Below are 21,582 nucleotides of genomic sequence, written 5' to 3' on the forward strand. Positions count from 1 at the left end.
GGTTGGGTGACATCCACTCGAAAGAATTCTTCCTTATTCATGTGCTCCAAGGCTTCTTGAATGGTGACATTTCTCAATGACGGCCCGCCGTTGTGGTCGACTAGATACGAGCCGGAAGAATCCTTGTCACCATCGGTACGATCTATATCAACTACGAAACCTTCGTAAGCCGTCTCGAGAGCAGCTTGAAAAGAGTGCTGGTAAGGAGGTTGATTTCGCATGAGTGTGGTATTGTCCAATGGTTTCGATAGATGAGATGGAAATGGCAACGGAAAGGTTGTGGTGGTGGATGGCGACGAGTTGACGACTGGGGACAGCGGTCGTTTTCCACCATTCTCGCGGCTTGACTTGTGACCTTTTCTCTTCTTTCCCATTGCCAATGCAACTTGTTGTATTTCTTATATGCGCAAGCAAGCCTTTCGTTCTACTGAGCTGTCTGGTCAATCATCCCTTCTCGGTTCATCTTAATTGTGTGACACTGGTGCACGTTTTGGTCGAACACACAGCGGCAGATCAGAAATTCGAATCCGGTTGGCTGTGAGCGAAGGACGGACCCATGCTTACATTAGGGTTCTGCTCGGTTTCTTGGACGTCCCCCATTTCGATACTATCAGACGGGATAATTATAACTTCAGCGATTACGCGAAGGAGGGAATTTACCGTCTATTTGCTAGGAACAAACTAGTCGGAGTAGCTTCCCCAGCGGAATTGCGGGATCCATATGCTCAATTTTTCCGTAATGACGAAATAGCTAACGAAACGTCGACCACCCAGATGGTTCGAACCCTACCAGATGCGACATAGGTACGTAAGAACGCTTGGCACTGATATTCAGCGTTGCTCGTTTACTTGCTCGTTCCAGGAACCAATTTCCAGAACAATTGATTGACCGTGACGCCAACAATGGCATGCGTGCCTCTGGCGTCAGACATTGCGCAACCTGCAAACGAGTAACAACGATGGCAATCGGCAACCGTCGAAATCTAATGAATGAAATAAACGGAGGGTGCTCCCGAAAGCGGAACGCATTCCTTCTGTTCATTCCGATGGGCTGCTGCCTGTGGTCGCTATCGAAAGGAATACTTTTGGTCCACAGTTCCTCACCACAATCCCACGTACCTCAGAATACACAAGCGACCGCCTACACAAACACATTATTGGAGGAACGCGACAACGCCGCAGGTGGGAAAATCACTGGGCGTAGGAGTCCTCAAAAATTACCGACGCCAAAGCAAGCTACAACCTCTCCCAAACCACTAGCTGCCGGTGTACAGACAGCGCTTGATGGTACTGCAAGTGAAGCCTCTTTTGGCCAGAAAGTAAAAAACAAAGTGGTCCCCCTGCAACAAAACGCTGTGGTCTTATTCAATCATCTACCCAAGACCGGGGGAACTACGGTTTGCGCATTTGGATGGAAGCGTTCTACTGCTGAATTTCATCGCTTGTTCAATGAGGGTGACATCAAAAACATTTCCGAAAGAGTCGTGGCCACTCTGGAAGCGTCACATAACAACAATTCCATGATTGAAGCTAACGCCACCACCGAGTCTGGACCACGGCGATTATTCTTGGAGCTACACGGCGATATTCCAGGCCTGGATGTCCTGCATTCCTACATCCAAAAATGGCGCGCAATTGCGGAGCAGTCATCAGAATCTACATTCTTCGCGTTTACGCTCCTGCGAGAACCAGTTTCTTTTCATCAATCCTATTTTCGACATTTCCATTTGGCGTCGTGTCGTGCGAAGTGGTGTGAAGAATCCAAGTACGACAACTATACGGAACAAAACCTTCTGAGGAGTGCCATTCCGAACAAACAATGTGAGTTGTTGGTGCACGGCCAGCAGGAATGGAAACTGATAAGCCGGCGACCACCTAGAGTGACAAAAGAGGAATGTCTCCATGCGAAAGAGAGACTCATTCAAGATTGGGATTGGGTTGGTTTTACGGAAGAAGCCACTTCCGTGGTCATTCCGACTCTTCGTCGACTGTTTTTAAACACTTCCGAGCTACTAATACAAGACCAGTCAATAGGGAGCGAGGAAAGGCTTTGCCATAATTGCAAGGCGAGTGTACAGCTAAGTGAAGCGACATCGTTAAGGCTGCGAAACATGTCGAGTTATGACGTGGATCTCTACGAAAGCATGCGACATTTGTACAGACGTTTCTGATAGATGCGGCAACAACCATAAGACCTGATCCGCTGCGGTACGAAATCAAACAAGGCCGTTGCTATTTGCTATTCCCGTACTCATGGCAAAATTAGGTTAGACTCCAATCCTAGAGAAAATTGGTACAGGCGTTTTCCTTGCTCGAATTGACATTGTGTGTACGGCTTGCTATGATGTGCTGTGTACAGCTTGCTATGACATAGGCCGGAAAAAAGATAGAATCTCAGCCAATAGGTAGTTTGGCGTCTACTTTCTTGTGTGACGACGGAATGTTTATTTGACAGTGAGTGTTCGCGCACGTCACGGCGCAAAAACGTCCCACCATCCTCATTCCTTCGAAGAGCATGGCACGTATATCTCTGACCAGGCGACCCCGTGAGACACGAAAACTTTGCAATAGCAATGGTGTTTGGGTCGTCAAGGTGACGCCGTGTGTGGCGATTAGTCTAGTGGGGTTAATCGTCCTGTGCTTGATAGTGTCTGGTCTTTCTTGGTGGAACACTTCGTATCCGACTCTAGAGTATGAGTTTTCTCATTGTGCCACAAATAGAATAAGACGGTCGAAAAGGTCAGTGGCATCACAACCGTCAGCACCTTCTATCGCATTGGTCGATCGTGACGCCGACGAGCGGTCTCTGGTCCAGCCTCGGGCCTTTTCGTCCTGGCCTCGTCAACGGCCACTCCCATGCCCTCCCCAATTCGAATTGCAGGAAGGTGGGGAGCTTCGCGAAGGCTTTCTGTACTTACGCCCATTCAAAGCGGCTTCTACTACCACACAAAGCGTCCATTTGCGTGTGGCTCGCAACGTGGCGTCGCGGCAAACCGAATCACAACCGCGACCACCTTTTTGTCAGGTCTCCGCCGGGCACGGTCCACAACCCTACCCAGCCGTCTCCATGTTCGGATCGCGCAATCGACAACGATCCTTTTTGTGGAGCGTCATTCGAGATCCCACCGACCGTGCCGTCAGTCAATTTTTCTACAACAAGGTATTTCGGCAAGAAAAAGCCGCGACGGCGGAGAACCTCGTCGCAGATTTGTCGACCGACACGGGCACGAACCGACCCAAGAATTACTACATCCGATCACTCGCCTTGACCGAATTCCGTACGGACGTGGATGACCCCGTAGCGTTCGTCAACGCTATTCTGGACGACTACGACTTTATTGGTACCGCCGAACGTCTCGACGAATCGCTGGTAGTGTTTCAGATGCTGCTGCGTCTACCGCTGGCGGATATTCTGCACGTGGATTCCAAAATTAGTGGCAACCGAACCGGATCGCGCAAGATACCACCGTATACGCTGGTCAGTCATCCCACAGGATGTGTGTACACGGGTGGGAGTAAAACGGTGACCCGGGACATGCGTGATTACCTGGAAGGTCGGGCGTGGAACGATTTGATTCGGTACGAGCAAATCTTATACAATGCCGTGAATGCTTCGTTGGATTCAACGATTGAGGCACTAGGACGGAGAAAATTTGAAGAGAATCTCGCACGATACCGTAAAGCCACCGAGCGGGTTCAGAACGAGTGTAGTACCCGTATTCGACTTCCTTGCGACGCCGAGGGGGAGCTTGTAGAGCATACGGATTGTATGTTGAAAGACATGGGGTGCGGGATGGATTGTCTGGATCGCGTTGCTACCGAAATGGGTTTGTGGTAAAAAAAAATTGAAAAGATCACTGCCGGCTTGGCCAATGCTTTCCTACCCTCGAATTGTGTGGCTACCAACCTTTCCTATTGCGATCGCCACAAACAATGTATATTTACTAAATGACTTTGTCGGCTACACCCACAGTCTTTGGATCGTGCTGGTTACTTGGTGAGATGCGAGGCCGCCTGCCGACGCACTTCTTTCGAGATGCGTGCTTCGATACGCTTGTCTTCTTCTTCGGCAATCTTGTCCCGCATTTTCCGGTAGCTCGGATACCGGCAGAGCACGTAGGTGTTGAAAACGGCCGCGGCGCCCATCCCACCGGCGGCTATTTTCCCAAACAAGTGATCGTAACTCCAGGCCACCGACGCCAACAGGAAATAAAAGAAGAAGCGCCAAACGGAGTGGAACAAAAAACCAAAATTGACGGCAATGACGACGCGCAGGAACTTGAGTTGGGTTTCGAGGCAGCAAATGAGAATGCCTCCGCAAGTGGCGTAGAAGGCGAGGACAAAGGCGCTAATTGACGGAATCGTGGTCATTAACCAAATCTAAAGCGATCCATTGAAAAAAAAAGCAACGCGATTGTGAGATGCGTAGATACTTATACTAACAAAAACACAGTCAGTCGGCCCGCCAGTCGTAGAGTGTGGCGTAAATCACTCTCACCCGTGGACGCGTCATACACCGCGAGGATTCTTTTTCTACGCTTCCGAACGTACCGATACAGCAATGAGGACGCCTGCGGCCGCCATGTTGGCGAGTCGCATCATGAGAATAACTCCAGGGAGATCCGCTTCGTCCGCGGCATCACCAACCGCGGATGCTTCGGCGGCATTCGTGGATGGACTCGCCGCGGCGGCATTCACGCCGCTGCTGTCAATCTCCACCGGGACCATACCAGTCGGTGGTGATGCCGGAGTTTCGGGAGATAACCAGGAAGGTGTGTTGGGATCCGCCATTTTGTTTCGAATGCTTCCCAAAAGTGTATCGAGCGTCGTATTCCTTGCTGTTCCCTAGGCTAGAGAGGGGACCGAGGAGAGGCCAAAAGTAAACCAAGCGGTCGCGGTGTACCCGTGTTGGGATATGCGAGAGCCGTTGAGGGACGCGCCGTGGTACAGGCGCTATCGATCTACGACTAGTAGTAGCACGGGAAAAACGCTGGGGACTTCGTAAACCCAGCCCAGCCCCCGGCCCGGCGTAAATTCACAGTCACAGTTCGTACGGTTGAGCCGTCTCGGCGGGTCGTGCCGAGAGCTCCAGCATTGTGGATCGAACCCGGTGGTATCCGAGGAGTTGACAGTCCCGCTGGTCCCCATTCAATCATGTGATCGAACGTCATCGACGAAACGAAATCCAATGTCGAACCACAGTCAACGGCGTTTCTAATTAGTAAGGACCGACCGAAGAAGCGTCACCAGCTGTGGTCCTCTTTCACATCACGACAAGATCATGCCAAGAAAGGAATGGCACCCCACGGCCCTTTCTCCTGTACTACTCTCTAGCTAGAAACGTCCCCAACACTGCTTCGTATATACCAAAGTTCGCTACAGTTACAGGCGTTTGCCACAGCATGGTAAAGGCAAAAAAGAGTAAAAAATCCAAGCCCCGAAAAGAGGCGGCTTCCAACAACGGTACAGTGGTCTACACTCCCAGTAGCAGTCACGTCTCCGCTGTATCCGGTTCCTACAAGGGCACCAAGGAAGACCTCGATGCACTCGATTGGTTGCGGAACGTCGAAAACCGCCGGAGTCAGGGCGAGCCAGTTTTGCAGCTCGAGTATCAGGAAGACGATGTGCTGATGACGACACTGCAGGACTTTTTGGAAACGTCGGCGGCGACGCACGAAGTGATTGACGAAATATATCAAATTTGGCAGCAGACCGTCCTATCGACCTTGCTTGCCAGCTCGGCTTTGTGGAAACAGGAAACCGTGCAAGCGAATGATCAGCGCGTACTGAAAGATTGTTTGAAAACGGCGAGGTATAAAATTAACTTTGCACTGCATCACGTCCTGGGAGCGATTCTGACGTCGCCGGAACCCAAATGGAAACGCCTACAGCCCTACGTGATTGATGTGTGTTGGCAAACGCTGGCGTTGTTACCACGACTGGCCGAGTCGGTACCACATCATCCCACGGATCTGAGATCTAACATTCTGCACTTTGAGGGCAAAGAATTCCTAGCATCGGTCGCCTGTGAAACCTGGGACACATTGTACGACTTCGACATTTCCTTAGATCCGACCCGATTCGTACCCATTCTACGTAAACTCGCCATGTTGGACATTTTAGACAAGGACTGGAACATGCTCGGTGGGTGGGAGGACATACTGAAAGGGTTGGAGGCGAAATGTTTCCACGGATCGGTGCTGCGGTTACCCTGCGATAGTGTTCTGCACGAGCACACGACGTTGTTGCGGAACGCCCGCAACTCAATGCAGTGCAAATTCTTTTCCGTCCGCTTCATGCGGTATACCGAAGACCAGGCACCACAGCGGTGGCGATACTTTCCCAAATGCGCCGCCCCGGCCTGTGCGCACGTGGAAACGCCCGAATCGCCCCATCCGCACCGGTGTGAAAGCTGTTGGTATTTTCATTACTGCAGTCCGGCCTGTCAGGAATACTGCGACGTGGTCCTGGGTCTGCATCCAAAATTCTGCCGTGATACACCGGCTAATAAGGCGGCATCGTGTCAGCGTGAGACCGAGGCGTATTTGGGATGGAGCGATCCCCAATCCGGACAACCACTGGTGTGTCACGCCTGCGGAGTGGTACAAGAAGAGGTCAGTGGTGCCGACAGCCTCGTGGATGCACAGTACGCCATCGTGAGCAATGGAATACCGACATCCAGTATGAAGAGGTGTTCCAAGTGTCAAAAGGTGTATTATTGCAGTCGACAGTGCCAAGAATGGGATTGGCGTGTTGGGGGGCACAAGCGAGTTTGTCTCTTTGAGGCTGCCCAAAAGCAACAGCAGCAAATAAAAGAGTTGAACTGAAAAGGGAAGCATGAGATCAGCAATGTCGCAATGGCTCTTACATCAAAAACGTTCAAAGCTTTTTACTTTTCCAAAGTCTCGTATTTGGGAGCAAGTTGGATGCTCCTTTTGGCTATAGCCGTAGGGAGAGGCCCAGTGAGATAGCTAGGTTGGTAGTTTCTTGTTTCTAAGATAGCCGAACGACACTCATACGATATCTGTACTGTATTGTGGTTGGTTAAAACGTGTCTGGAAGCTAGCAACGTTTCTTCACGTGAACCTTCTCGAACCGTCGAATGGAAACAAAGTCTCGTCGTCAGAGGATTTTTGCGAGGAGAGCCAACCGTGCTTTCTTTCCTGTGATGTGTGCCTGTTTGTCTCGTACGGCCACGGACTTGTGGACTCCTCTTTCCGACTCACGTTCAAGTCATTGAATTCGTCGATTCACATTTCCCGGCGTACACCATGACAATAATGTTGTGGCGGTTCGCTCGTCATCATATCGTGTTTGCGCAGCTCGTCTTGTCCAGTGCTGCCGGAATGTGGAGCGGGGCAGCGCAACGTCGCGGTCTCTGGGTTTCGGCTTGGACCTCCCAGCCCCGTAAATCTCGCTATCAGCTGGCCCGTGCTCCGGCTGGTATTCGCCGGCTTGCCGCTAGTAGAGCAAGTTCCACGTTACAACCATGGAGGATGTCTCCAAGCACTTTGTGCTGTCGTGGGGGAGGTGTCCAACAGAATACCATCCCAGGTCGAGGAGAACTCCTGCAGCGAGTCGACTCGTCGCTTTTGTCTACTTTCAGCGAAGGCACCGATTGTCCGTCGTCGTCATCATCTATTGACCCAGACTTCCACAGTGACCGAGCTGACAGTGAATCGCACTATTCTCTAGCTGCGCTGAACGGAAACTTGCCTCAGGCAACGTTTGGTGGAATTCCGTACTTGCGTACCGATAGAACAGACCAGTTTCGGGTCTTATTTGTGTTGGGAGGACCGGGTGCCGGCAAGGGTACCCAAAGTGAGCTCCTCCAAGAGCATTATCCCATACTTCACCTATCCGCTGGAGAATTGCTCAGACAGGAAGTGAAAAAGGTAGATTCCCCCCACGCCGCTCTCATCGAGTCATGTTTGGTAGCTGGTCAGATTGTACCGGTGGAGATTTCTCTGCAGCTCTTGCAGAATGCCATGCGCCAGGCGAAGGGTTCCCAGCTACTGTTTCTAGTGGATGGTTTCCCGCGGAACGAGGACAATTTGTCGGGGTGGTGCCGTCTTATGAAGAACGTGGCCATGCTGTGGTCCGTACTGGTCTACCAGTGTCCGTTGGATGTATTGGAAGCACGTATTTTGGAACGAGCCAAGATCTCGGGACGATCAGATGACAACTTGGAATCGGTTCAAAAGCGGTTTCGAACATTCGAGAAAGATACCGTTCCCGTTATTGACAATTTGCGTCAGGTTTCCTCACAAAATAAGATGCCACAGTGGTCGGTAGAGGACATTCGCGGAGATCAAGATTTGGAGGCAGTGTGGCAGGAGTCGCAAAAAATCTTGAATGAACTTATCCTGCATGATGTACTCACCGCCAACGCTGTTCTGTTGGAGGCTGTAGAACGGCAGGACGTGGTCGCCTACCAAGCCCTATGCGATGACGGTTGGTTTAAGGGCAAAGACGTTGCAGACGTGTTTCGTCGACAAGAAGGTCCCGGCGAGCCCGTGGGCAAAATTCTCAATGCCCAAGTGGACGTAATTACGGGGAAACACGTGACGGTGCGGTACGATCGCGTTTTCCAGTTGCAATCGTTGAGGGAAACCAGAGTATGGTCGCATCACGGAGAAAAGGGATGGCAGAACGTGCACTTTGCCCGGATACCACAATGTGACGACTCAGCAAAAGTCTAGGCGTTGCGAAGTACTGGAGGAGCGGGTTTATTTTTGGCATAAAACGCAAGCTAGAGGTCTATCCTTAGCCATTGGTTGCCGCTGAAAAACTCTCAAATGTCGTTGGTGTCACACCACTAGTTAGCTTCTTCTCGTCGCAGGCAGGGGTAGTACTAACAGTGTTTCCTCTTTATACCGTTGGAAGAAAGTTCTCATTTCTCGATTAGGATATTTACTGATGGTTGAGCTTCAACGGCACCATTATCATAACAACTCCATAGTGAGAAATTCGATTGCTTACTATGCGTTGGCGTCCTGGGGAGGACGAAAGAATGTCCAGTCAATCTTGACATTCTTCTCCTTCCGAAACCAAGCCGAATGGTCATCAATACGATTCAGGTCTTCGGGTAGCCCTTGCTCTTTCTTGAAGTCGTTCCAGAAACGCATCACGTTCCGGTGCGACATAACGTCGTCAAATATCACGTAGCCTCCTACCGGCACCTTGTCGTACATAGTATACATGGCATCCTGGTACGAGTCGTAGAAGTTGCCATCAACGCGGAGGACGGCAATCTGAAGCTTCTTATCTTTCCACGCCGGTAAGGTATCTTTGAAGAGGCCCTTTTCGGTGTGCACGTGCGGTCCATCGAGATCAAAGTACCGAAAGGATCCGCGAACATCTTCTTCCGGAACCGCCAGATACTGTTGCAATTTCTCACTCCTGTACGATCCGATCGGCGCAAAGGTATCAAATAAGTACAGTTCCCGCAAATTTCCACATTCCTTTCCCACGGCCGCCGCGATCATCATGGCACCGCCGCGCCAGACACCCAACTCGACGACTGCCCCAGGAATGTTGTGTTGGTTGACTTCTTCGATGGCGTTGCGAAAATTTTCCGCGCGTGCCTTACCAATCATGGTGTAACCAAAGGGGGGCCAATCATTTCCCGTGGCGCGCAGGGATTCTTTGTAAGGGAACGGCGGTTGGCCAATGCGATCCGCTGCGTTGTGATAGGAGCCGCCGAGTGGTGTCCCGACCATGATACTGATCAAGGTTTGTATATAGTCCGATGCAGGGTGATTGGGGAGACATTCGCGATCGCTCTCAACCGAGACTGGAGTAATCACTCCCTTGTAATAGACGTCAAGGCAGGGCAATGCTCGTTCTGGAGAGGATCGCAGCTGCAGTAGAGTTCCACGTGTGGAAGATGCTCGGAACGTAGAAATGAGCAAGGTGCCCAGCAAAGCCATGGCACAACAACGAAGCACACCGGCATTCTTGGCGACCCAGGATACAGGGTCGTGAAAACAGCTTAACCTGACTTTGACTGTTTCGCTAGCCGAAACCATGGTGACATTGTGAGATTTGCGTAATTGTCGTTAGCGCAAAAAGCGAAATAATAGCTTATGGTCGGATTGTTTGCTGATTCCGCGCGTTGACATCGAAGAGTAAATTTCTCCGGGTACAGGTCTTCTGTCTCCTTTCATCAATTGCCGGAGCGCTCCTAACCAGAATTCGTTGAATAGTACAAAATCACTGGGCTTAGCAGGAAAAAATAAAATAGTTGGAATTTATTTCGCTTTGACCAGAGCGGGCAGGGACTTTAAATGTAAAACAATATATATTTTGTAGTTATTATAGTGTCGGCTATATCGTGACGTTTTAGATTTTGGGAATAGCCAATGCGCTACTAAAGATCCGTTTTTGAATATGAACTATTTGTATGAGCTTGCGAAGTTATTTATTTTTAAATGTTTTCTGACTGTAAGGAAATACCTAGGTACACATATCTGGGATTGAATTGAGCGCTGGCTGTCGTGTCAAATTCCCATCGCTGAGAGCGAGAGGGAACGCGTCGCAAAGACACCGTTGGGGCTAAAGTCCGCCGTTCGGGAAGCTGTTCAAGTCGTTGTCGAATTTCAAAACAGCCCAAGAGTCTTTGTAAGCGAGAGACCAATACAGCTTACCCGATCTTACCAATCTCGTACACACGCTAGTATGGCCAATTCTTCGGTCGGAGCGCCGTCGTCTCGTGACGCATGCAGCCAAAGACTTCCGCACCCGTCCAGCTTTCTTTCCACTACGACGGGGCGAAAATCGACAAAAAGCGGTGTTGCCAAAGCCCAGGAAGCCATCGTTCTCTCCCAAGCGACTTCCCAGGCAATCGTTGCCGCACGGTCGATTCTGGAATCGGGCGGATCGGAAGCAACAGCTCTGTCGACGGCCAAGGCAGCAGCACAATCAATTCTAATCCCCTTTTTGTCCGATACCGAACATGGAGCCAGCAAATTGTTCCTGGGACGACGAAAAGCCAAACGACAAGCAGACATTATTGCCTCCATGGCTATCTTATCCGTTACGAATGGATCCAACGAATCGGAGGGTTCCGCAGTCAGAGACAATGAAGCTCCCACGTTTATGCAACACCGAATCGGACCGAGTGGACTACCCGGCTACTCTTGCTCCAGGAAAAAACATCCCAGTCATTGCGAGTCCTCCGTGCGACGAGGAGACAACAATTCCACTTTGAGGATTAAGCCCAAACACTCCTACCCACCAGATCGTGAGAGACCGTATTGCAAAGAGAAGGCACGTCACGGGGCCGGATTTTTGAATTCTAGGCGTGGACACGTGAAAGACGCCGGTCGATCCCACCCGAACGACCTCGCGGCCCGCTATCCCGACCAGGATCCAATCTACTGCTCTCCGTCCCACAAAAGTACACTTGCAAAGCAACGCAACAAGTTTCCCTCCTATAGCTCGGAAACAGACGACGAAACTAGAAGCCGAATACTGGGAATAAGGGGTTCAGGGAGTGCTGATTACATAGTGTACGGCTCTGGAACGATTGATACAACAGATCAGCCCGTTCATAGTTACAGCAATCCCTTTTCTTTTCTGACTAGTCTACTGTGTGGCGTATCGGAAAGCAGCCTCAACATTGATGACCATCTGGTGGACGCGTATACCGATCAAGGAAGATCGCGATCAGGATGACACTTTCCGGCACGAAAGCGTCAATGAGAGGGTAGAGTCCTCCAGTTCCGCCAACGCTAATGATGTTCTGCGCAAGCTCGTCAGTTCTTCTTCGGATGAGAAGGGCCGCAAAGAGACATCAATCAAACCGCGAATTCGAGAGTCAATTGAGCAGACTGTACTGCGAGCACTATCAGGCGGTGTTGTGCCTCCTCAGTGGGGCGCAGAGGCCGTAGGTATAGTAGCCGATGCTCCTTCCGATCGGATATTCCAATCACGAGCAATCCGGGAGGAAGATCTGTTTACGGGTGTGCAACCGAGCGAGCCCCCGTCACCTTTCACAGCAACATACAGCAGAAGCAAAATGCTGAGTCACAAACCACGCTTCCGCAAGTGGGTCACAATGCGCAAAAAAAGCAAAGACAATCACGAGAATGCAATAGTTGCATTCTCTGATTAAGGATATAGAGTATGCAGATTATGCAATATGTGGTCAACACTCTAGCAAACCTTCTCCTGGTTGCTATCTTTACAGATATTATTTTCAAACGTCTTCATTTTCCATTGCATATTTTATTGGAATATCGAAATGGCACCATGGCCCGCTCTGATTTTTCGCCCTGGTACCATCCCACCAGTCCTCTAAAATGTCGCGGTTAAGACAAGAGAGGATCACAATAGGCATATAGCTCTAACCAAATCCAAAATCCAGAACCTTTTTATGTTATTGGGAGGATATTCCAACAACAATAGCTATGGCAAATTCGTACGGTATTGGGTGAGAAACATTATTATGCATCGTTATACGCGTATATACCAGTAACAATCCAGGAAAAGGTTTTGAATCTTAAGATTCAATATTTGAACATTTTGATTTGTCGACAGAAAGGTGTTGCGTATCGGTTTACAATGTTACGGAGTACTACCAAAGCACAACCGAGGACGGATCGCTGTTATGACAGTGTGTGGTAAACAAAGGTGGGCGTTATGACGAACGACCTGCAATACACCTAAGCAAGCTTAGGGACTGTAAAACTCACTCGCTGACGACGCTCCCCACGGGTTAGACAGCGGATGCAAGGACCTATGCTATAATGCAATATTTGGATCAAAGAATTTCTAAAAGAATGAGTGGAAAATTACATGCTACAAACTAGTCAATCTGTTGTTCAGTCCAGTGAACAATCCCACAAAGTGCCAGCGCATCATTGATCTTCCACAACTTCCATAATCTCAATAGACAATCTTTCTCCCACATGTATATATACCTCCAGAACTATGAGTCCCATGCACAACACCTATGGTGAGTAGCTGTTCTTCTTCAGTCCCACCATGTGTCTTGTGATAGCCCCTTTATTGCTTCAATCGTATTTTCGATGTTCCAATTATATCCCAGTCCATTTTGGTCGTGTAAACCGACAAGTGGAGACTAAGCACATGCGGCTCCGGAAACATAGCAATTGTACAAACGCTTCGATTATTGTGAGTCCACGTGGCCACGGAACAAGGCTTTGGTATCATTTCTGTGCGTGCCTCCTTAACTCCATGTGCATAGTTTTGACTCACACTTGAGACATCCGTGTTTAGTGAATAATTTCCACAAGACATGTCGCAAGGAGGTAAACCACAACAGGGTAATTCAAATACGGTATATTTGCGCAATAAGGCCGACACAAACTCCATATGGGACGCGTAACCGCTGCGTCCATCGGATTGGCTCACACTTACACTTTCCTTACCAAGTGGGAGCTGTCCGAGGGACATGCCGCAAGGTAGCGTACCGTAACATACAAAAAGAAGGCATGATGGATCAGTCGGTCGGATGGGACCATGAAAAGGAAAATGTCGGCTACTTTCATAAGCATGTAGAGAAGGGTGGGCTAATTATGGTCAGTCGCACGCCGCTATGCAGATTCGGGTATCGGAACCGAAACTCTTTCTCGGCTCTTATTGTATTCATCTATTTAGTGGCGTACACTTTGGCCTGGTGCAGACCTTCGATCAGTTGGAGTCGCCGGATCTCCTGCTGTTGCTTTTCAAGTCCTTCCTATGCAATCAATCAGGCTTCTAGAGACAACGACGAGGCAAACATTGATCTCGCGGTCTTGTCCGTACCACTGGCTGAAGCGACGTCCACACTGCTAGAACTCTGCTCCTCCAACAACACAAGAATCGTACAGATGGAAGGATACGTAACGGCGAAACGAGGCTTTGGGTCCTCCTTTTGCTTCCTGGATCTGTCCGAACGGGGGTGGGAACGTAGACCTGTACAAGTCATGCTGAAGAGACAAAATTATAGCCCACCAATGGGAGCAGATAGCGATGGGAATGCACCTACATTCGATGGGATTTTTAGGTCAATGCTCCCGGGAACATACGCTTCCATCACGGGCGTTGCGTCGCCGACCCGCAACCCTGGGGAAGCTGTTTTATTGTGTCGCGAAGTAGATTTGTTGGGCCTCCCGCGCAACCCGCAGCATATTCGTGTGATTCTGGAATGCACCGCCAAAGGTCTATTGCCCATTGCGAGTGTCGCTCGTCTCTATAACCAATCGGCCGAGCAACTTCAGCGTGATCTAGAATGCAGCGGCGAAGGATGCTATGGAAAGCCTTTCGACAGCCTAGCCAAGATGGTTTTGCGGTCGCTGCCAGCCGATGAACGGTACCCTGATTTGGTGAAGTACAAGCAAAGCTTCCGGCTACCCGTTGCACCCGCCGAGACTTACTCTTTGCCAGAAAGCGTTAAAATGGCGACAAAGGTCTCGGTTTCTGGAATTAAAGAGAGCGCTCCACCGCTTTCTGTCGAGGCCGTCTTGTCACAATTTTATGAATCAGAGGACATAGATTGTTCTGGCTCCACTTTGCAGCTCCCAGCCTGTGTACATGGATGGATCCAGAATCGTCGACGATTCGATCGCAATGTGACGGTCCTGGAATTGGTGGATTCCTTGCGGGAAAGCGACAATAGCACTACACTGGAGAGCGCGCCTCACTTTTGCCAGCGGCTGAAATGTGTTTCGCATCCCCAAATACTTGCCGTGTCGGACACGATGGCGCATTTGCTGGCTCCTTCGGCCCAAGTGCAAATACAAGGCGTGGTGATCGGGGATAAGAATGATGGTGCACCGACGCTTTGGATAACAAACATCCGGCTGCTCCAAGCAAGCTGGTGGCCTTCGGTGACGCGCTTTCTTTTGGAATTGGTTTTGGAAAAGCGATTTAGTGTCCCCGATGCAGCTTTGGCCTTGCAAGTGTCGGAATCGGAAGTTGTCGAGGCCACCAACGCGAACGCATTGGACTTGACAGCCCGTCAGTGGAAGGCTGCCGAGTTTTCGCAAGCGCTAAAGCTCAAGGCGCAAGAAGGATCCTCCGTGACTTGTTCCACAGAAGAGATTTTCATTCTGGAAAAGTATGAAGCAAAGTGTGCCGATCAGTTTCCCATCCAAGATGTAACGAATCACGTGTCTGAAGTCCATTTTTCGTCGTCCACGTCGTCTACGAATGAAACAGTGGTTACACACTCCCGTGAGGGGAGTCGTTGGAGAAGGCAAAAAGAGCCGCAGTTGGTTTGGATGGGCAAACAAGTATTGGAGGTTCTACAAACACACCCGAATTGGAATAGCACACCAGGTCAGTGAGTTTCGTATCCTCGATGTTGGAGGCGGCCAAGGTTGGTTGGCGAACCATTTGGCCCAAACCGTCCCGGAGGCTCGAATTCAAGTTATCGATATTGCTTCGGGTGCCGTCCAGAATGGTGCCATGCGTTCCCGGCGCCTCGGACTATCCAACAATAACCGGGTATCGTATACTGTTGGCGATGCATCTTCCCCAAATTTGACGCTCTGGGAGGATGACTTCGACTTGGTCGTGGCGTTGCACGCCTGCGGAGGCTTGACCGACGTGGCTTTGTCGCATGCGCGGTCCCGCCAGATCCCATTTGTAATTTGCCCGTGCTGCTACCGTTCGAATGCACATTTACAGGTACAAGCGTCGTCATCGTCATCGTCGTCCACAAGTTCCGTCAATATTTCGAGATGGCTCGACGTGGCGCCAACGACCGGGGCGGATGAGTACACCATCTTGACGCGTTTGGCCGAAACGCAGCACGATCTGGTGCTGTCCCGCCGGGCGACGCACGTCGTTGGTCGCTTACGCGCCGCCGCGACGGAACGAGATATACCCAACATCCAGGTATCGCTGTGGACCTTTCCCGTGGCTTTTTCCACCCGCAACCTCTGTTTAGTGGGTAAGTATAGATAGTTAGGGAAATGGGTAGGTGTGAATCGGCGTGTAACCCAAAGTAGGCAGCCGTGTAAGGCAAATCGGCAACGGAATTCTGGAGACGAAGGTCTACCTCATTCTGTATTTCCCGGTTGGACCAGGACCTAGAATTGTTACGAGCGAGCTCCTCTACGTGGATGGTAGTTGGTGCGCGTTTGCAATCGGCAGTATAATAACCAACCAAAGGTTTGCTTTTGATCTGTTTCACTCCCGTAACGGGTGTTACCTTAGGTATATGGTTACGCTGGTGTCTACGTTGTAGGCCTATTTTTCTTCGACTACCACGGAAGCGGCAAAGGAACGGAGCCGGGGACGGCTTCGGCGGCGACCCAGGCACAAATGGCGAACATGGCGGCGCGTCCGTTTTGAATTTCCTTGAGACGTCGGTCTTCGGTGATTTTGATGTCGAGTGGGTTCCATCCGAGATCGCCGGTCAATCCCCCGGGCTGCAATCCGGGCGCGACGGACTCATCCCGTTTGATTTCTCCGTCTCGGTGGGTGAGTTCGTAGATTTCCACGGCGGCAATGGCGGCGAATACTTGTGCGTATCCTTCGAGGGGCACGGCCTGCACGGCTTGGAGTGGTCCCATGGCGGCTAGATCGGCGAACTTGACGTTTTGCGTGACGCTGAGGTACTCGTGGGGGGAGATCTTGTCAAAGGTGACGCCTAGTTTTTGCAGGGCGAATCCGACGACGGCCAACATGGCGGCGCGTCCGTGCTTGAGTTCAGCGGCGCGGAGGTACTGACCCGTCTCGGCGCTGCCGTACTCCATGGTGAGCTTGTCCCAGTAGTTCTCACCGAAGAAGACGTCGTTGTCACCGATAAAGGGAGCCGCGCCGAAGCAGGGGACCTTTTCCTTGATTTGGAGGAGGGGCACGTCGCTGGTACTCTCGGTGCTGAGCGCACGCGCCGACGACGAAGCCGACGACGGGGTGGATGGGGCAAAGGCGTGCGACGCCGAGACCAACGCAGTCAAACAGAGTGCCGTAATCTTCATGATGAATGGGAGGAAGGGAAAGTTTGGGTGGTGGAGGTAGTTTGAGTCGGTGTGGGAAGGGGACCAAGTTACGGAGTTGATGTTTGGTTTCTGTAAACGTTGTGTGTGGTTGTTGATGGTATACAACCCTTGTGAGCGTGTGTGTGTGTATGTGTGTATACCCGACGCGTGGGGCGCGTGTGAGTGAGAGCAAAGAGAAATCTTGGGTGTCTCGGCGGATCTCGCGAGATTTTGGGTACACCGTACTAGGAGTGTGGGAAGGGAGGATTGGCGTTTTCGTTACGGTTGGGGGGGTTCTCGGACGGCCACGAACGCAGGATCGGTGAGACGACTTCAACCGGTACTCAGGGAGACAGCCGTACATACGTCACAGAAGGGACTCTTTCGTGTTGGGTTTCGCCTTTTCGGTTTCGCTTCGATTGTCCGGACTGGACCATGACGGAACACTCCCACCGTACCGATCCGATCCGATCTGATCCAATTTACCGTAGACACTGTCGTCGTCTTCTACTACCCTCTCTACCAATCAATCAATCAACGTACCTTTTACTTGCCATCCCTCGTCACACGTTCGCTCCGATTGACTGTGAGACAACCCAATCGATATTTACACCCACTGCTATCTTTCCTACCCAGCCTTAATCTTCTCAACATGCGGTTCGGTACGAAACCTGCCGTCCTTATTCCATACGCGTGGGTTCCGTGGGTCGCCGTGTTACTACTATTGACACTGCCTCCACTCGTGTCGGGGATCCGATCCCGGACGGCCTTTGCCGTTCCGACCCACACCCGAACCCGACCGACGGTACGTGCGGTACCGCCTGGGGACGACGACCACCACCACCACGAATCGGTAGCCTCTACGGATTCGGACTACTCGGTACCAGTCTCACGGACGGCACTGGAATGGACCGTTCAAGACTACGCACGTCGGAACATGGTTTCCGTCCTCGTGGGTGGAATGGTACTAGCAATCGTGCCTGGCGTCGGTGGTGCGGGGACGGACGACAACAACAACAGTAACGCGGACAACGAAAGTTTCGCTTCCATTGCGTCCCGGGCCAACGTCATGTCCAAAAAGGCCGCCAGTGAATTGCCCGCCACGGCCAGTGGAGTCCGCGCCACCGACCAGACCTGCTACGACTTTAGTCTCCCCGTGGCCGGCCTCGCGGTGCCCATGGCGACGCTCATTAATCAGGTCTTTTATGACAGTAACAGCGACGAGGCCCGCGACGGCGAAGCCGTCAAAGTCAAGGCCATTGTGGTCGTTAACATTAAACAAGACGACCCCGTGGCCCGAAAAACCATTCCGGAACTCATCTCCCTCGCCACCAAATACTCCGGTCGCGACGGCACCGGCGCCGTCGCCATTGTCTGTTGCCCCACCGATCAGGGATACTACGAACCCGACACGTCGGCCCTCCTCCGGCTCAAACTTGGGGCCGAGTACGGATACGGTATTAACCCGGCCACCATCGTCACGGACAAGGTCAATTTGCTCGGCACCGGAGCGCATCCCTTTTGGCGTTGGCTCCAATCCACCAGCCGGACTCCGGCCGGTTTGGGACGCATCGAAGGAAATTTCGAAAAATTCCTGATTGACGGTCGCACCGGCTTGCCCGTCCGGCGGTACCCACGCAAGTACGCTCCACTCAATCTGCAGGACGACGTCGAAGCCCTCATCGCCACCCGACCCCTCCCGCCCGCCAAAGCCAACTTTCTCGAAGCCTGGCGAGCCGCCGCCGCCGAGGCCGAACGTGATACCTACCGATTCGAAAAAGGACTCAACGTCTTTGATCAGTAACAAACGTCTTTGATCGGTCGAAAAATGGGAAAGTAGATACTAGTAACACGCACGCGAAATTGTGAGCCTATAGACGAATCTTTGCTCTCACTGAACGTGTCCGCCGTAACTACGACCCTTGGTACAAGGTTCGTGAAGCTATTGAAGCGTCGCTCGGCAATGTACGACCTGCTCGTTGCTAGCGTTGATGCATTCGCTACTGACACGTAGCCTGCGAACGAGAATTGCGAGTAGCTTGCCTATTAGGTTAGTATACGGTTTGGATGTATCGATCCACCACTGCGATTTTTCGCCGGGAGGGCAAACGCTAGATGGCACATCCTTGGTAGTTTCTACAGATGACCCGCCAAACTCCGTAGCGCGCGCACGTTGTGGTCATTTGAATTGCCACCACCGTTCCGATGGCCACCAGCCACGTCCATCAAATCCATCTTGCGCTGCAAACGTTCTACGAAAAAGTCGCCAATGCGCTGCTCCATATAAATGCGATCCCGTAATCGTCGGGGCGAATGTCGTTCGTCGGGAAAGATGCATAGCTCGTAGGACTTACCGGACGCCACCAACTTATTTATGAGCCTCGCCGTGTGTCTAAAGTGTACATTTTCGTCAATCAAACCGTGGATCATTAACAAGGACCCAGACATGTTCGGAATGTGTTCAAACAAGGCCGATTCGCGGTATCCTGCCGGATTATCGGACGGTAGGCCCATATACCGCTCGGTGTAGTGGGTGTCGTAGCCGTCCCAGGAGGTCACCGGAGCACCGGCAACGGCTGCGTGGAACACATCCGGTGCCCGACACAAGCACATGGCCGACAGATAGCCTCCATAGGACCAGCCATAGATACCCACACGGTTAGGATCGGCCACACCTCGGGCGGCGAGTTGTCGTACCGCAGCCACTTGATCCAGCACTTCAAGACGACCAAGTCGCCGCGAAATTGCCGATTCGAACGCCAGGCCTCGCCGGGAGGAACCACGATTGTCGCATTTGACGACGCAGAAACCCAGACTCCGCAGTCGCTGTGCTCGCATATCGGCACACTGTGACCACGAACGGTTCACGCGTTGGACATGGGGACCGCCATAAACAGCACAAATCAAGGGATACGGACCTGGGCCGTGTATACGAGCATCGGGGCGGTAAAGTGCCGCGTGCAGCATTTCCGACCCGTCCGACGTGGGGAATTTCAACAGTTCTGGTGCGGGTAAATTGGCTAGTAACCGACTACCGGCACTGCGACCAATCGTGGACTGTGCCGCCAGCGCCTCGGCGACCATGGATTTGTCGTCATTCATGGCATCGTAGAGCGTAAATAGCAATTGGACAGGGGGAGTCCTGCTCGGCTTTTGGTTCCACGCCAGAATGTTCTTGGACACTTCGTAAATCTTGACCGACGTTGGTCGATCTAGATCACTACTAGTGTCTGCAAAGATTTCACAATCCTCGTCCATCACGATGCTGTGCATTCCCGAGTCCACGGTCAAGCGAATTGGGCGTACAGTTGACCCGCCGTCAGAGTCCATACCGTTCGCTTTGACCTTGTGGTGCTTTCCCGGAGAAAAAGCGCTCATAACTTTGCTCAAGCCTCGCCGGACACCGTTGTGATCGGTTGGATGTTCCTCACCGCGTACTTCATTGGATCCCTCCACTTCGTCTCGATACGTAAGTGGCAAGGCGTACAAGTGTCGTTCCAGGACTGAATCGTACGTGCCGGTAAAGAACACGACATCCCTGTCCATATCCACACCAACGATACTTTCCACAATCCATTCCCCCGCCGAGATGGTCCGCAACAGCACTGCCTGTTCGCCGTTGATGCCCGGACAATACGTGTATAGGTACAAATGTTGAAAGCCGCTGCGTTCGGACGCGAGGAGAAAGGAAAAGGCTCCGGGCGGTAAGGGTGCAGGAAAGGGCGGGATTTGAGGGTCGCGTCCGGACGTTCCGCACTGCTGGGGAGCAACCGGTTCCGGTAAAACGTGGAACATGTGGTGCAGATTGATCCACACGTCGGTGCGTTCCATGACGAGCGTCCGCGGTCGTATCGGTGTTTCCAGTACGGGTATCCGTTGCCAGACCGTCACGGTTTGGGTCCGATTCTGCCACTGGGCCACGGCAGAACCATCGGGCAACCAGTAGACGCGGGCGAGATACTCCGTGGCCTCCCGGGGTGGATCCAACCATACCACACTGTCCCAAGCCAGATCGGCAATGCTTTGCGCCGAAAGTTCGTGGTCGTCGTCTTCGTCCATGGGATCGGCGCCAGCCTCACTGCCGTCCACGTCTTGCCGCGTATCATCGTCGTGGCAGTGCGTGGCGGTGGCTTCTGTCGGTGGAGTGGACGTTTTCCGATTCACGGTCAAGGATTGTGCCACGGAGACGGAATCGATCGGTACAAAGGCGAGTCGGACGGTGGGATTTTCTTTTCCGGCAAAAGGATAGCGATGATCTTCGTACGCGTGACCATCTTCCACTTCCTGGTGCATGATTCGGTAAACGGGGACGCTCGATTCGTCGACGCGGGCGACCAGGATACCGCATGAGTCGGGGTGCCACCAAAAGCCACGGTAGCGGTCCATTTCTTCCTGTGCCACGAAATCGGCCACACCGTGGGCGATACAGGTAGTGTCGGATTGGACCGCGCCGGTGGTAACGCGAATCGGTGGTGATGAAAAAGAAGAAGAATGGTCGTATTCCGGAACGGCTTGGACGTAGACGTCCCCGTCCGCAGTCCAGGCCACCATGGATCCGTCCGGTGACAGCTGGGCATCCATGGCGTGCAAATTGGCCGTCGCTTTATCGTGTATACAGCGTACCGCGCTGGACTGTAAGCCATCC

The 21,582-nt window shown here is 51.9% G+C and overlaps 10 protein-coding genes across 10 annotated transcripts; 6 read left to right on the forward strand and 4 right to left on the reverse strand.

Moving 5' to 3' along the window:
• Positions 1 to 2,048: 2,048 nt before the first annotated feature.
• On the forward strand, positions 2,049 to 3,838 carry PHATRDRAFT_50468 (predicted protein; the record flags this gene model as incomplete). The annotated part of the gene is made up of 1 exon (XM_002185351.1): positions 2,049 to 3,838. The coding sequence occupies exon 1, from the start codon at positions 2,516 to 2,518 to the stop codon at positions 3,836 to 3,838; it is 1,323 nt and encodes a 440-aa protein (XP_002185387.1). The 5' UTR covers positions 2,049 to 2,515.
• Positions 3,839 to 3,917: 79 nt separating this feature from the next.
• Positions 3,918 to 4,868, reverse strand: PHATRDRAFT_50469 (predicted protein). Its single transcript, XM_002185399.1, has 2 exons — positions 4,552 to 4,868; positions 3,918 to 4,380 (listed from the first exon to the last, which is right to left on the reverse strand). Exons 1-2 carry the CDS (start codon positions 4,789 to 4,791, stop codon positions 3,991 to 3,993), a joined length of 630 nt encoding a protein of 209 aa, XP_002185435.1. The 5' UTR covers positions 4,792 to 4,868; the 3' UTR covers positions 3,918 to 3,990.
• A 417-nt stretch (positions 4,869 to 5,285) lies between these two features.
• Positions 5,286 to 7,018, forward strand: PHATRDRAFT_50470 (predicted protein). Its single transcript, XM_002185352.1, has one exon. It carries the CDS (start codon positions 5,403 to 5,405, stop codon positions 6,825 to 6,827), a length of 1,425 nt encoding a protein of 474 aa, XP_002185388.1. The 5' UTR covers positions 5,286 to 5,402; the 3' UTR covers positions 6,828 to 7,018.
• Positions 7,019 to 7,775: 757 nt separating this feature from the next.
• Positions 7,776 to 8,363, forward strand: PHATRDRAFT_6457 (predicted protein; the record flags this gene model as incomplete). Its single annotated transcript, XM_002185353.1, has 1 exon — positions 7,776 to 8,363. A coding segment is annotated over one exon (588 nt), but the record flags the coding sequence as incomplete, so codon positions are not given.
• A 618-nt stretch (positions 8,364 to 8,981) lies between these two features.
• On the reverse strand, positions 8,982 to 10,117 carry PHATRDRAFT_55206 (macrocin o-methyltransferase domain-containing protein; the record flags this gene model as incomplete). Its single annotated transcript, XM_002185400.1, has 1 exon — positions 8,982 to 10,117. Exon 1 carries the CDS (start codon positions 10,029 to 10,031, stop codon positions 8,982 to 8,984), a length of 1,050 nt encoding a protein of 349 aa, XP_002185436.1. The 5' UTR covers positions 10,032 to 10,117.
• Positions 10,118 to 10,654: 537 nt separating this feature from the next.
• PHATRDRAFT_50473 (predicted protein) lies at positions 10,655 to 12,118 on the forward strand (the record flags this gene model as incomplete). The annotated part of the gene is made up of 2 exons (XM_002185354.1): positions 10,655 to 11,557; positions 11,616 to 12,118. Exons 1-2 carry the CDS (start codon positions 10,681 to 10,683, stop codon positions 12,116 to 12,118), a joined length of 1,380 nt encoding a protein of 459 aa, XP_002185390.1. The 5' UTR covers positions 10,655 to 10,680.
• Positions 12,119 to 13,460: 1,342 nt separating this feature from the next.
• On the forward strand, positions 13,461 to 15,918 carry PHATRDRAFT_50474 (predicted protein; the record flags this gene model as incomplete). The annotated part of the gene is made up of 3 exons (XM_002185355.1): positions 13,461 to 13,547; positions 13,722 to 15,128; positions 15,169 to 15,918. 3 exons carry the CDS (start codon positions 13,461 to 13,463, stop codon positions 15,916 to 15,918), a joined length of 2,244 nt encoding a protein of 747 aa, XP_002185391.1.
• Positions 15,919 to 16,140: 222 nt separating this feature from the next.
• On the reverse strand, positions 16,141 to 17,158 carry PHATRDRAFT_24119 (fucoxanthin chlorophyll a/c protein, deviant). The gene has a single exon (XM_002185401.1). It carries the CDS (start codon positions 16,935 to 16,937, stop codon positions 16,218 to 16,220), a length of 720 nt encoding a protein of 239 aa, XP_002185437.1. The 5' UTR covers positions 16,938 to 17,158; the 3' UTR covers positions 16,141 to 16,217.
• Positions 17,159 to 17,509: 351 nt separating this feature from the next.
• PHATRDRAFT_50476 (predicted protein) lies at positions 17,510 to 18,741 on the forward strand (the record flags this gene model as incomplete). The annotated part of the gene is made up of 1 exon (XM_002185356.1): positions 17,510 to 18,741. Exon 1 carries the CDS (start codon positions 17,590 to 17,592, stop codon positions 18,739 to 18,741), a length of 1,152 nt encoding a protein of 383 aa, XP_002185392.1. The 5' UTR covers positions 17,510 to 17,589.
• A 440-nt stretch (positions 18,742 to 19,181) lies between these two features.
• Positions 19,182 to 21,323, reverse strand: PHATRDRAFT_24120 (predicted protein; the record flags this gene model as incomplete). Its single annotated transcript, XM_002185402.1, has 4 exons — positions 19,182 to 19,968; positions 20,101 to 20,282; positions 20,394 to 20,906; positions 21,102 to 21,323. Coding segments are annotated over 4 exons (1,704 nt in total), but the record flags the coding sequence as incomplete, so codon positions are not given.
• Positions 21,324 to 21,582: the final 259 nt, after the last annotated feature.

Source organism: Phaeodactylum tricornutum, chromosome 30, assembly GCF_000150955.2.
Source record: "Phaeodactylum tricornutum CCAP 1055/1 chromosome 30, whole genome shotgun sequence".
Lineage (NCBI taxonomy): Eukaryota > Bacillariophyta > Bacillariophyceae > Surirellales > Neidiaceae > Phaeodactylum > Phaeodactylum tricornutum.

What these genes read in the sequence shown, in the direction of transcription:
- PHATRDRAFT_50469 (XM_002185399.1), bottom strand. Translation starts at nt 4,791, where the DNA reads ATGGCGGATCCCAACACACCTTCCTGGTTATCTCCCGAAACTCCGGCA. An exon ending in GCGTCCTCATTGCTGTATCG is followed by an intron (nt 4,381 to 4,551) that starts GTACGTTCGGAA and finishes GGATCGCTTTAG; the next exon opens with ATTTGGTTAATGACCACGAT.
- PHATRDRAFT_50470 (XM_002185352.1), top strand. Translation starts at nt 5,403, where the DNA reads ATGGTAAAGGCAAAAAAGAGTAAAAAATCCAAGCCCCGAAAAGAGGCG.
- PHATRDRAFT_24119 (XM_002185401.1), bottom strand. Translation starts at nt 16,937, where the DNA reads ATGAAGATTACGGCACTCTGTTTGACTGCGTTGGTCTCGGCGTCGCAC.